At 61.4% G+C, this 14,147-nt stretch overlaps 1 protein-coding gene across 2 annotated transcripts in view; it reads right to left on the bottom strand.

Annotated features, from left to right (window-relative positions):
* Positions 1–313: 313 nt before the first annotated feature.
* The window catches only part of IP6K1 (inositol hexakisphosphate kinase 1), a 39,755-nt gene continuing 25,921 nt past the window's right edge, over positions 314–14,147 (bottom strand). The window contains exons 2-5 of one of the 2 annotated variants that reach the window (XM_036030324.1): positions 11,204–11,420; positions 6,782–6,963; positions 4,237–4,412; positions 314–3,549 (exon numbers count right to left, since the gene is read on the bottom strand). In XM_036030324.1, coding sequence (XP_035886217.1) covers positions 3,016–3,549; positions 4,237–4,412; positions 6,782–6,902 — 831 coding nt within the window. In that variant the 5' untranslated portion in view covers positions 6,903–6,963; positions 11,204–11,420 and the 3' untranslated portion in view covers positions 314–3,015. The remainder of the gene's footprint in view (positions 3,550–4,236; positions 4,413–6,781; positions 6,964–11,203; positions 11,421–14,147) is intronic. The other variant, XM_028517916.2, reaches the window with a different exon arrangement.

The raw sequence follows: 14,147 nt of genomic DNA, 5'->3' as shown, positions 1-14,147 counted from the left end.
AATCGGCGGCCGCGTACGTGGCACCGCCGCGGCCGGAGGAGCGCTGGGGCGCGGCTCCGGCAAGCGTAACCAATGAGAGCCGGAGCGCGCCCGGCTGCCATGGGGACCGCGCCCGGGACCCGCGGGTCAGCTGGCCATTGGTGGCTCCGAAGGCGGAACTGGCGCCAAGGGCGAGGCTGCCTTCTCTGCCGGCGCCGGCCGAGTCCGCCGCGGCCCACGGCCCCCTTCCCGCCCGTCCCAGGAGGAGCCAGCGAGGGCGGGGGCCGCCTGTTTTCCGGAAGCCGCAGGCTCTTCACAAAGACGGACACGACCAAGTTTCTAGCGGCTTTATTTTGACATACACGACCTCAGACACAAGCGGGGCGGGCAGCGCTGGATGTACAGAGAGGGGCGGCTGGCCCAAGCCCCAGCGCGCCCTCCCCCGCACGCAACGTCCGGAAAACGCGCAACTGCGCTGGGACGAAACCTGGAGCAGGCTTCCGGTGGCGAGGACAGGAAAGTGGAGCAAGAAAGCGGTTCCCAGAGGCGAACGAAGCCTTACAGTTCCAGGAGAAGCAAAAGGATTCTCCCAGGGTTCTCCAACTTTTTCTCCTCATTAAACCGTTTTTGTAACTCAGCACAACAGCTTTCAAGTTCAAAGCAATCTGCATATAAAGGGCGTGCACGTGGCCAGGTGTGAGCAAGTGAACAGGAGCTACTGAACTAGCCTAGGCCTTGGGCCCCATCGGCGGGGTCCCCAGGCTCACTGCACAGATCCCAGTGTAAGGGAGGGGTGGGGTCCCTGGCAAATTGCTATACTGGTCCCCTTCCTCTTGAAGCACCACCCGATCCCACCCCTCAGGGGGCTGGTGTCACTTGGCCCAAGGAAGCACTATAGAGGGGTCACTTGAGTGCCCCAGCCGTGATCCCACGTTGCACTTTGGTCCCAAGTAGGGGCTGAAAAGGCAGGGCCTGGCAGGGGCAGGGCCTGGCAGAGTGGTGAGAGGGAGGTGGCGGAGCACATGTGCCCATGCACACGTGCCCGTCGCCCGCCAGGTAACAGGGCTGGGTCTCCAAGTGTCAAAAGTGCTGAAAAGAGGGGACCCACAGGGTGGGGAGAAGCAGCAAATCCCAGGCCCTCTGCTCCCAAAGTACAGAACTCAGAGGCACAGCACCCCTCTAGGGGGGAGAGGTTCAAAGGTCTCAAGTGGCCCTGTGTCTCAACCTCTGCCCTGCCAGGAAACGACTACACTAAAGAAGAGCCACTGTCCCTATAGCCGAAGCCACAGAATGGTGCAGGACAGAAGGTCATTACCGACCAGAAACAGGCAAGCTCTCCCTCCCAGCCCCAAGGAACAGGAACCTGCCCACCACTGGCACCAGGGTCAGAGGGCTGAGAAATGATCCACCCAGGAGCCTGTTCAGATGTGTGAGGCTGCATCTAAGGACCAGGAGATGAGTCCATTGGTCACCAAGGCCTCGCAGAGACGCACAGGCTAGCAAGCTTAACCTCTAATGCCCAAACAGGGACATGCCCAAAGTGACGACAGTGGTCCTAGGCTTGGAGGTGAGGGCACTAACCTTGGCAATGGTTAGGTGATTGCAGTGTCACCTCCTGGGCACGAGTTAGAGGTGGCAGGTCTCTGTGCCATTAAGGGCTGGCAGCAAAAACTAAAACCACGGGAAGGAAGGGATCCCTTGTCCAGCCCTCGCTGCACCACCGTCAGTGTGGAGGGGCCGTGCTCCAGGCTGCAGGGAGGGTGCTGGGCCAGCAGGGGCCGCCTCCTGCAGGTGGTTCTGCTCCCAGTTCTCCGTGAAAAGGCCGCACCTGCTGAAGAAGGGCCCGGGGCAAACACCCACTTCAAAGATGGGAAAGAGTATTTTGCTGAGGGAAGAATGAAGGAAATCAATATTTACTAATGAACAAGGCTGCACCCCAGGGGGAGGACCCCAAGAGGCAGGGGATGGCAGATGGACAAATGGACAGACTGATGGAGCCCCAGAATGGTAAGACAACACTCTCATTAGCAGAACCTGGGCACCTGCACCCAGAGTACAAATGCCCCCACGTGCAGACAGTTTTAAAGTTCTCCCTGGTAAGCCTGGAGCTTCTCACAAGGGGCCGCCGCCTTGAGCTTGGCCTGGGAGAAGGGGAGACCCTGAGCAGACCACAGCCCCCGAGCCCTGGCAGGAGCGGCCCACCCAGAGGCAGCACAGCTGCCCAAACTAGAGGAAGCGGGCTCCTGCCCACGGCACGAGAACTGCAAACACTGCTTCGGTCAGTCGCCAGGGGCCCCGAGGCCTGCTGGGACACTGCCTCTCCTCAGCAGACACAGCAGGGGCCCTTCAGTGGGGCAAGAGGTCTCGGTGAGAAAGGACGGCTGGGGTGGGTGTGCAGGCAGGAGGAGCAGGTGCAAGTGCCGGGGAGCCCCAGGGCCGGCCTCTGCCGCGCAGGCTGACCACCCAGCCTCATGAATCTAGCCTCTGGCCAGGATCGGAACCCAGAAGGGTGGGTCCAGCTGTGTGCAGCTGGCCTTGAAGTGCCCTGGGGACATCAAAGAGCGGTTGACCCCCGAGACACTAGAACACATCCCCCTGGAGATGGGCCCCCAATCCCTCCGCTTCTGAGGAACAAGGGGTGTGCGGGATGGAGGGGCCTGTGTGAGCGCAGGGCTCTGTCCCACAACCAGCAGGGCCCTGAGGCCACAGACCCCAGAAACATAGGCAAGAAAAATCCATGGCCAAGGACACCCCGTCCCTGCCGACGAGCCCACCAGGGGCCCCCTCTGCTAAGCCAGCCTGGACACCGCAGTCAGAGCCGTGGAGCTCGGGGGCCTGGCCAAGAGGATGCGTGTTCCGCTCTCCTCCTCTTTATACATACGGATTCCAGGCTACAGCTAAAAACATTCTTTTAGTTTACACCCAAGAGAAATATAACCCTTTAAAAGCAAGTCTGTGTGTCCTCGCAGCGAGTTCAGATCAATGGTCCCTGCCTGCGGGTGGAGAGGAAGGGGTTCTGGGGACCCGGAGCCGGGCCTACTGGTTCTCGTCCCGCATCTGCTCCATGATGCTGATGAGGTTCTCCAGGCCGAACACGTAGCCTCGGTCGGGCCCGTCGTGCACGGTGGGGTCATCCCGGAAGCCCTTGAACGTGCTGTGTGCAAAGTCGATCATGCGGACATCCACCTTGGGTGGAGAGGAGGGGCCCGCCTCGGGGCCGGCGCTGCTGGGGCCGCTGCTGGGGCCGCAGGGTGACGGCACCTCAGGCAGCCCCATGTCCAGGTGCTTGAGGCGCATCTCGGACCGGCGGTCCAGGCAGGACTCGGCCCGACACTCCTTGCCATCGTAGATGATAAGCAGGGAGCTGGAGTAGAAGCGGTAGGAGGCCTGCCGCTCCAGCACCGCCTTCAGGCCCTGCAGTTTGCTCAGGATGGGCTCAAAAAGGTCACGCCGCAGGTCCAAGCCGTTGTGCAGGTACTGGTAGAGGGCGTTACGGAAGCCTTCGATGGACAGGCCACGGCCATAGTACTTGTTCCTGCAGAGGTAATGCCCCGTGTCCAGCTGGTACACCTGAAACCCCAGAAGACAGACAAGGGTGAGCCCAGGCCATCTGACGGCCTCGCAGGGCCCTGAGCCTGGGAAGTGCCCCCGACCAGCCTGAGCTTTTCCGCTCATCCCTGCGCCACTGCGGGGGCGGCGGGGGTGACCCCAAGTTTCCCTGCAGTAAAGCCTCCGCCGTCACCTTGAGTTTTAATATTTTTTTACTTTTAGAAGGAGGGGGAGAGAGGGAGAAAGAGAGGGAGACAAACATCGATCGGCTGCCTCTCGTACGCCCCCTCCAGGGACCAAACCCACAACCCAAGCGTGTGCCCTGACTGGGAATCGAACCGGTGACCTTTCTCTTTGCAGGACGCCCAGCCCACGGAGCCACACCGCCAGGGCTGCTGTCTCCTTTGAAGTCCTTTTCTAAGCTTCCCTGTGGCCCAGTTGGACTCAAACTAGGAACATCTTACTGCGAGAAAAGTCTCACTTGCCCCAATGTCAAGGTGACGGGCCCTCACAGCAGCTCTGTACCTGGAGCCCAGATCAAAGGCGCCGGGTACGGACACGAGGGCTCAAGGGGCACGCCCACAGGGACGCATCCGCGCCCCGGGGGTGCACCCTGTCCGAGGCGATCTGGGAACCGGCGCGGACAGGGAGGGCACCTGGCCCGGGCAGTGGGCAGGCGCGGGGCGCCCGAGCGCGCGGGGCTCTCACCTGCATGCCGCAGACCCTGACCCCCAGCGTGGCGGACGTGCTCTGCTCGCACTTCCTCATCTGCCGGGCCGCCTTCTCGGCGGACGCGTCGTCGCCGTGCTGCCGCGTGCCCATCTTCAGGTCCAGCACGCAGGGGCACTTGAAGTGGTGCACCACGTTCTCGAGCAGCAGGAACTCTGGGCTGCGGTCAAGGAGAACGGCACCACGCTCCCGGGGGGTGGGGGTGGGGGGGTCTCACCAAACGCAGGCTGTCCTCACCTCCCCACCTCCCCATCCTCAAGTGCGGGGTCTCACCCCGCGGGCTTACCTTTTCCTTCAAGTGTTTTTATTGTGTTAAAATACAAACACACAACTGGCCGCCATAAATATTTTGAGGTGTGCGGCTCGGCGGCCTCAAGCACACTCACACCGTCGTGGAGCCGCCTCCCGCCCTCCTCCGGGACTTCGTGTGTGTTCCCCGACAGAACCCCAAGCCGCCCTCCTGCCCCACCCCTCTCGACGCTCCCATTCCAGGGGCCCCCTGCAAGCGGGGCCGGTGACAGCCGTCCTCCTGTGTCGGAATGCTTCACCCGGCACCACGTTCCAAGGCTCCTCCGCACCGTGGTGTGACAAAGCCCCGTTTCCTCCCACGGGGGAGCAGGGCTCCCTGCGGGTACACACACCGTCTCCTCTCCGCTGGAGTGGCCCTCCCTTCACTCTTGAGTCTGTTTCTCCCGCGTGAACAAGCTACGGACGACTCGGGCAGACCCGCACGCGGCCTCGCCCCACAGTGCACGGGCCCCGCCCCGGCCGGCGCCTCGGAAACAAGGCGGGTGTCTCTGTCGCGCTGCTACCAATAGGAAAACCAGACTCCACATTCCCCAACGGGAATCTTTAGAAAAAGCTGGTCTAAATTTCTACCTTGCCATTTTCTGGCTTAACTTCAAACCAGGGGACCACACATTTAAAACCTACCCTTAGTGCTTCCAGGACCTTCTGCTGGAAACGGCCCCACGGCCCTGGCTTCCTGCCACTTACACCCCCGCCGACGGCTACAGCCACTGCCCGCCACAGCCCCGGGCGCGGGCACAGGCACTCCCCGCGTCTGCCCAGAGTCGCGGGGGCTCGGTCTGGACCTCGATGCCGCGTCCGGGGGCGAGGACACCACCACGGAGGCTCACAGGACCAGACACTCAGCGTCAGGCTGATGAACATTTTAGCATCTCCTAATTCTTCAGAGAATCACTTAGAGAAGACCATTAAACTTGGCCTTTAATTCGTCTATCACCTGCCATGACCTATAGTAAGCGACAAGCATTTTAATGACCGCTGCAGGAACACGGCACCGCACGGGCACCCCACGGCAGGGCTCAGGAGCAGCACCCGCCCCCGCGCCTGCCTCCCCCACCCAGAGACGGGAGCCCTGCAGCCCCTCCCCTGGGCTTTCAGGGACGCCGGCAACCCCGAGTGAAGCGCTCAGCACACTCGCCCTGGGCGCCTCGGCGGGCGTCCGGGCCTCGCTGTCCGCTGCTGGAGGACGCTGAGCGGCTGCTTACGAGGATTCCCGCTCCGTAACCCTTTTGAACCTCCTAGCACCTCAAAGCCATTTTACGTTGAAAAAGCATCGTGTTTATCTTTAGATAAAGCATAAACAAAAAACCCCACCAAAATCAAACATACTACTGTTTAAGCATTACCTTTTGGGAAGGAAAATACAGGTGTGCATGTCTCTCTGTGTGTGACTCTAGACACGCACTGATGGATACGGCAGCCGCTGGTCACGTTTGGTGACTCGCACTTTAATGAATGAAAAGACATTTTAAAACTCGGTAACTCGAGTCACAGCAGCCCGCTGTTGCGTGCTCCATGTCTACCACACCAATAAAAAGCACGGATGCAGGACACCTCCATGGTCACGGGCAGCTCTACTGGGCAGCATGCCCCCAGACTGCCACGTTTAAGATTCAGATTCAGCCCTGGCTGGTGTGGCTCAGTGGACTGAGCGCCGGCCTATGAACCAAAGGTCGCTGGTTCGATTCCCAGCCAGGACACGTGCCTGGGTTGCAGGCCAGGTCCCCAGTGGGGGGTGTGTGAGAGGCAACCACACACTGATATTTCTCTTTCTCCTTCCCTTCCCCTTTCTCTAAATATAAATAAAATCCTTTAAAAAAAAGATTCAGATTTAAAAGAACCAAAAAGCAAAACAACAACAAACAAACTAAAGGCGTCTCTGGCAGGCTCCCTCCCACACAACCTCGCACCGAGGCCCACTCCAGCAGCACCTCAGAACTCAGGACGGTGTCTCCGGAGCACCACCGTGGAAAGGAAAGATCGGATTTAACGTTCCCGAAGGGGCGTCTCTAGAAAACGCTGGATGAACAGGATGAGGACCGGAAGAAGAGAGAAGAGCCTGCGAGAAGGGGAACGAGAACCGAAGGAGGAGGCCCGGGCGGGGAGGGTCCCCGGGCCGGAGCCAGCGGGCACCCCGACCAGGGGCGGGCACCCCGACCAGGGCCGCCCCGGCAGCGGGTAGCAGACACGGCCCGCGGGGCCGAGACAAGGATACTGTAGAGCTTGCGGTCCTTGGACTCGGAGCGCATGCGGCTCAGCTGCTGCTTGTGGCAGCGCAGGCTCCAGGGGTTGTGGCTGATCTTCTCGGCGCTCAGGCCACTGTTGCTGTCCAGCATCTGGAAGGGGACGTCCGAGTGGCTGTGCAGCTCCGCCTTCGGGCTCCTGGCCTCCTGGGCGCTGAGAAGAGAGGACACACGTGAGTCGCCCAGGGCTCGCTGCACGGGGCGGCAGCCCGGGGCCCAGATGCTCACGAGCACGTCTGAGTGAGCGCACAGCTATCAGTGGTCTCCCTGTGCCTCTGGAAACTGACCCTCTGCCTTAGGCTGCGTGGTGAGGTTGCCCGTCACACCTCTAGGAAGGCTGTCATGAAGGGAAACCGAGCGACTGCTGCTGAGGGGGAGAAACCGGAGCCCTGGACACTGCGGGAGGGCGTGGGAAGGGCGCAGCCGCTGGGAACAAGTGTCCCGGCTCCTCGGAAAGCTCCCACACGAACTCTCCAACGAGCCAACAAGGTCACCCCTAGGGAGGGACACCCCCTGAAAAACATGCGAGCAGAAACTCCGACGCACGGTGATGGGTGTGCAGAGCAGCTCGCGGTGGATGAGGGCCGGAGACCACCCCGGGGCCGGCCGTGGGCGGGCGGACGGACGGGCACACGCCGCATCTGCACCTGCACCGTGGGGCACCACTGGGCCACAGAAGGGACTGAGGGTGTGGCGCATGCCACCACCTGAATGCGCTCTGGACACGCCCCGAGTGCAATAAGCCACAGGCGAGAGGGGAGACACTGTGCGGCTCCGCTCATCCGAGCGACTCAAGCTCACGGGACAGAGACCGGAAGGGGGCTGCCGGGGGCTGGGCGGGAGGGGCCGGGCCGGTGTTTAAGGTGCACAGGCTGCTCTGGGGGGCGGCGCAGCAGGCCAGGGAACGGAGGGCTGGGGGCCCCACCCCGCCGTGAACGTGCTTAGTGCCACCGAGCTGTGTCCCGGGAAAAGGTGGAAACAGTAAACTCTGTTACGTGTATTCTACCAGTTTTTAAAAATACAAAAACGCGCGTAAGGTTTCACACTCGACAGAGCGATGCACAGGACACCACTGTCAAGGGCACGGGCAACGGCCTTTCCAAGGGCGCCGAGTCCTCGACACCCGAGACGGACTCTTTCTTTAAGGACACCGACAGGGGACAGGCCCAGCACTGTGCTTGGCACCGGGCGGGGAAGGAAGAGGAAACCAGAGACGAGCCCAGCAGGCCCGGAGGACCCCGTGTTTCTCAGCGGACAAGGCCAAGGCGGCGGCGCCTGTGGAAAGGAGGGAGCCACTGAAGGGAGGCAATGCTCTTTCTAAGGCGAACCTGCCCCGGCTGGTGCCGCTCGGTGGACTGGGCGCCCGACTAGGAACTGACGGTTGCTGGTTTGACTCCTGGCCAGGTCCCCAGGTGGGGGCGAGCACGGGGCAACCAATGGGTGTTTCTCTCCCTTTCTCCCTCCTTCTCCTCTCTCTAAAGGTAAATACATACAATCTTTAAAAATGCTGTAGAATTTATCTTAAAACACCAAAAAAAAATAAGTCAAACCACAAAGTGACTTTGGTGAGAAGACGACTCCAGCTGGAAACACCAAATCTCGGGCCTTCAGTGTTGTCTCGAGAGGCCGAGGCTGCAGGTTCGATCCCCGTCGGGCACGCACACAAGACACCCAGCGAGTGCACAGACAAGTGGAGCATCGACGTACCAGGGGTCTCTGCCTCTCGCCCCCTCCCAAAATCAATTCTTTATTTAAAAAAGTGCCCCGGCCAGGCAGCTCAGTTGGTAAGAGCGTCGTCCCAATGCACCAAAGTTGCAGGTTCAATCCTGCCCTGGTCAGGGCACGTGTAAGAATCAACCAATGAATGCACAGATAAGTAAAACAACAAATCCATGTTTCTCTCTCTCTCCAAACAAAGTGAGAGCTTTACCAGAACCTCATTTCCCCCGACACCGAGGTCTCTGCGTGAAGTCACGTGCAAGGCTGCTCGCCACGCCGCTGAGCACAGCGGAGCGCGGGCGGGGCCCTGTGCCCTGAGAGTGGTGCCGCGAGGCTGAGGCCCGAGCAGGGGCGGCCGCTGCAGCGACGGGAATGGCACTGTCCTCTCCAGGACAGGCTGCTCCCCGGCAGGGTGGCACTGCGGAGATCCCGTGTCCCTTGACCGGAAGTTGCAGAGCCCACCAGCGCCTCCCGGTGTGACAAACCACCCGTCTTCCTCTGGCGAGGGCACCATGAGGCCAGTCTGGGCGCCTTTCTGTGGTCCCCGCTACGACGCTGCGAGGGGCCTCGTTCGCCGAGCATGCCGGAGTCAGCTCTGTGCCTGGACGGGGCCCCCGCGGCGCCTGGCGCCAGCTCAGTCACAGACGCCCTCACCTCCGGGGACGGAACGGGCCCCACTCCCAGGACTGACCTAGACTCTGCTGGCAAGCACACAGAGGTCCGGTCACTGCAGACACAGCTGTCTGTCACCCTCAGGGCAGGGCCCTGAACCTGGACGTGGGCGGGCCTGGGTGTGACCAAGTTCACTCACCGGCTTTTCGCCAGATGACGCATGACACTGCTTCTGCACCTGCGGAGGTGAAAAGCAAGCCCCCCCCAAGAGCTGCTGTGGACCTGGGGGGCAGTCCCCATCGCCTGAATGACCGAGCTCAGGTCCCACGATCATCGGTCACGAGAAAGCCCCTTGGGGGATGAGAGGGAAGCCCCTGGAGCTGCGGTTCCGCGGGGCGTGTCCCCAAGACTCCTGCGCATCTGGGACCCCGCTCCCCACAAGAGGCGAAGGAAGCCCTCTCCTGGCAGCAGGGATGCAGCCCTGGCCGCGGAGGACCCCACCGAGCACACGGGAGGTGACACGTCACGCACCCGGCCGGAGTCCCGTGGGTTCTGGCTCCCTGATGAGGGTGCACCCCCCGCCCCGCAGGGAGTGAGGAGACGGGGACGCGCCGGGGCCGGGGCCCTGAGCGTCGGGGGCCAGCGTGCAGCACGCGCTGCGGAGCGGAGCTGACGGCGGGGATGCGCTCCGGGCCGCTGAGTCTGAGTCCACCTCCACCGAGTCAGGAGACGGGGCGCACTGCCCCCCGAAACTCGGCTCGGAGTGAAACAGAACACGACGTCATTTACTCACACAATTCTGATTTCACTTTGCTTCAGGAAGCTCACGTTACTTTTAGTTTACATGAGTTTTATTATTTTGGTTTATTTTTTGTTTTGTCCTACAGTTCAGTGGCCGTTTTAGGATATTCGTAAGGCTGTGAAGCGTCACCTCTCTCCCACTGCCAGGGCACGTTCATCGCTCCAAAGCCAAACCCAGTCGCCGTCCGCTGTCACGTCCCGTCTCCCCTCCCCGGGTCCCCAGCTCCCGGCCCCCACCAACACGCTCTCTGTGCCTCCATGAATGTGCCTGTTCTGGACGTTTTATGTAAACGGAACCATAAAACACGTGGCTTTTTGGTGCCTCGCCTCTTCCACTGAGAACAGTGTTTTCCAGGTTCATCCGTGTCGTGGCAGGTGCGTTACCCCCTCCTTTTCACCGCCGAGTGACACCCTGCTGTGCACACGCGCCCCGTTTCATTGGCCCGCCCGTCAGTGAGCGGACGCCGGAGCTGTTTGCACTTTCTGACTTTAGAAATGACGCTGCTGTGAACACCCGTGACCGAGCTCTGTGTGTGTCGTGCTTGCTCAGTTCCCCTGCGTGTGCGCCTGGGGGCGGAACTGGCGGGCAGCTCTCTGAAGAGCTGTCCGCCGGGCGGCTGCACCGTGCTACACTCCCACCGACGACGCAGGGAGCCCCCAACTGCTCTGCGTCCTCACTGTCTGTCCTCCTGGTCACTGCCGCCCTAGTGGGAGTTCACGTTTTTTGCGGGAAACAGCAAGAGACAATTCTCTGCAGACTGTTTCCCTAACCTCAAAGAAGAATCAAGTCCCAATGCAATGACCCACAGTTCAGGTGCAGGGGAAGGGCCGACAGCTGAGTCAGGGTCGCAGAGAGCTCCGCCGCCCGGAGCCCTAAGGACACTGCCTCTCACCGCCCGGGGGCTCCGACACCCCCAGGGCAGACAGGGGCCGCAGCCTCACTGCGGACCGTTGCACTCTGACCTCCCACCTCGGGGGCAAGAGAGACGACAGAGCTGGGGGGCACAGGGTGAGGGGCGTCCTTCCTTCCCAGGGGCTGCCAGAGCCTCCTTCTCCCTCAAACAGCTACAGCCGCACTCGGAAGTTGTCACTGGGTTACGTGACACACGGGGCACGGGCTGTACCTAGGTGGGTGGCCTGCCAGCCCTGGCCACCTGCCCCCACCGTGGGCCCTGCTGCTTGGGCACTGTGTCGGGACCCCGACACGGCCGTGAGCCGCCAGGACCCGGCCCGTGCCTGAGGCCTGGCGGGCACGCCCTTACCTCTCAGAGGCCTCCAGGGACAGGCCGGCCTTCTCCTCCTTGTGGTCACGGTCACTGCCACTGCCCGACCGATGCAGGCTCCGGCGGGAGTGTTTGCGCCGAGGCTGCTCCCGCTCCGGCGTATCGTCCGGCTCCACCGTCTCACTCTCCACGTAGGGGTAGGCCACCAAATTGATGTAGCCGTCACTGTCCCCCTCGAAGCAGACAGACACCACGCCTGTTGGGAAAAAGGTAGCCAGTCAACACATGTCCCCGAGGGCGGGGTCCTCCCCACGGGCGGGGCCTGTGAGCACAGACATCTCCCGCCCCAACCTCTCGGCCCGACAATGGCCAGCAGATGCCTTCCCAGAAGACAGCGGGCTCCTCGAGGCCCCTCCACACTGGCTCCTTGCCGCCGATCTCGTGTAAAGCTGTATCTATTTCCCACTCTCCCAGCCACAGCCAGAGCTCTCACTCGCAATCAATGACTCTCGCACCACGCAAGGGCACCACGCAAGGGCACCCTGTGGAGACCGGAAACAAAGAGCGAGGGCGGGGTGCGTGGTCACGAGTGCGCAGGAGCCGATGCACAGGGGCCCCGGAGGCCAAATCTAGAATGATGTGAGGAATAAAGTTTCCCTAAGTCCACAATAAGAATAAATGGGTGACAAGAGATCATTCTTCCTTACAGAACTGTGATTCCTTTTTATTAACAGACACATTAGAAACGATGGAGATATAAGCCCCATGGGGCACACGGCACAGCGACAATGGTCGCAGGCAAGAACCACTGACGGGTTCTAAAATTGGCGGGCTCAAGCGTGACAAGAAACAGCATACTCAGAGTCTCGACGTGTTTAATCACATTGGGAACAGAGACAGCTTGGCCGGGCGGTCCGAGCTGAGCCCCCAGTAACAGGACACGACCTCCCGACACCAGGTGCTGAGGAGGCCGCGGGGTCACTTCTGTGGCCCAGGACACACAGCCTCCACGTAATCACGGGCAGAGACGAGACAAGCCCGAACGGAGGGACCCTCCACAAACGGCTGTGGGGCTCTGCGGCGGCGCGGGGCTCGGGGAGACGGAGGAACCGAGGCGGTGTCCGGACTCCGGGGGCGACCCGGGGGGCGGAACACGGCGTGAAGTCCTGGGCCGGAAAAGGACACAGCGGGGAAGCGACCACGGCCTGACCGCGGCCTGCAGGCTGGTCAGCGGCGCCGTGTCAACGCCCGCTCCGGCTTCCGTCGTGACACGCGGCACCACGCTCGTTTTCTTCGTGCGATGCTCTCGCGGACACTGGACGAGCGGCCTGAACTCGACTGTGACTTCGGCGTAAGCCTCTGGACCACAACAGGCGCGAAACAGCACCATTCTCAGAACCCACGGCCTTTAAAACCGGCTGCCGGGGCCCACGTGAGGAGTGGAAGGCGGCGGAGGGCCCGCAGGCCCGCATCCGCTCTGCCTGCTGCCGGCCGCCCCCCTGCGGGCGCGAGGACCACAGCACGCCTGCCACCACGAGTCCACGCACGGCGAGCCCGCGGCTCTTCCCACAGGCGGCGTCCACAGAGCTCAGCGGCTTCCTCTCTACTGCCCTCTCCCCGCTGAAAGCAGCGGTACCCACCACCAGCCGTCCGTCTGTGAGGGCTCAATGGACAGCATCCTGCATCCGGCCGAACAGGGGGGACAAAAACCACATGTTGCTTCCTTCCCCTTCGAAGGGACACACTGCGCGGACACTGAACTCCCGTGAGTCCGCGGCACATTCTCCAAACTAAAGCAAGGCCCGGCTGATACTCACGAAGGGACTTTTTTCCCTGCTCGCCGAGAACTCGAGGAGGACTTCGGGCACGCGCCTGACAGCTGATGTGTGTTTGCGGCGGACAGGACCCCGCAGGGCCCCAGAGCAGGGTCAGCGAGAGGGGGGAAGACGGAGGGTCTGCACCGATCACAGGGGTCTCTCGGTGCTCTGCGATCTTTCCCAAGCACCGAGTTCACACGTTTATCCTCCCCTGAGGAGGGGGCTTGTTTACTGACTTCCGGGAGAGGGGCAGCGAGGGACAGAAACCTGGGTTGGCTGCCTCTCACACGTGTCCCAAGTGGGGACCGAACCCGCAACCCAGGCAGGTGCGCTGACTGGATGTCGAACACAGGACAACGCCCCGGCCAGCTGAGCCACGCTGGCCAGGGCACCGAGCACTGAATTTAAGTCCAAACGCGCCGGGCAACGCAGCCGCGGCTCGTCAGCCTGGACGCTTGGTCACATCCAGGTCTGCACCTGGCGTCCGAACCATCTCGGAAAGACCATCCACCAAGCTTTCAATCCAGACACGCGCTCTAAAATGCCGTCCCAGCAGAGCCCAAGAGCCTGGAGTGCTGGGTCTGCCTCCTCCCACGCGGGCTGCGGGTCCTGCCGGCCGGGAGGGAGCCAGCGCACCGGGGCGGGGCCTCCACGGACAGGTGTGCCGCGCAGCAACAGGGCCTCCCCGGGTCAGCTGGCTTCACGGCATTAGAGAAAGCTGGGTATGTGGGAACTCTCTTATTTCCGCAAACTTTTCTGTAACTTTAAATTTATTTCAAAATAAAACATAAAATCCCTACGCTGTGGCCTTTGAAATAGGTAAATTGAACCAATAGTATCTTCCATTTTCTTTGAAGAAATTGGGCTTAATTTGATTTTTAAAAAAGGGATCGATTTTCACTTAATTCAATTGTATCTCTGAGAAAGCAGATTCTTTTCTAGTGAAACTGTGGCTGGAGGAAAGAAAGCCAAGTAGACACTAAGGGTCTGCTGTGGCCTTTAAAGACTTCTGTCCCCCGGGTGCGAGGAGGCTGGTGGGGACTGAACCCGTGCTGACCAGGCACCTGGACCTGAGCCCAACTCCCCTCAGGGCTTCTCGCCTGAGCCGCAGAAGGACCCAGCGCGCTACTAGCGGGATCTGGAGCGCTCGCTCTGGTTTTGGCATG

Source organism: Phyllostomus discolor, chromosome 7 (assembly GCF_004126475.2).
Source record: "Phyllostomus discolor isolate MPI-MPIP mPhyDis1 chromosome 7, mPhyDis1.pri.v3, whole genome shotgun sequence".
Classification (NCBI taxonomy): domain Eukaryota; kingdom Metazoa; phylum Chordata; class Mammalia; order Chiroptera; family Phyllostomidae; genus Phyllostomus; species Phyllostomus discolor.
Note: the sequence above shows the minus strand (reverse complement) of the source record. Positions and strands in the feature narration are given on the sequence as shown.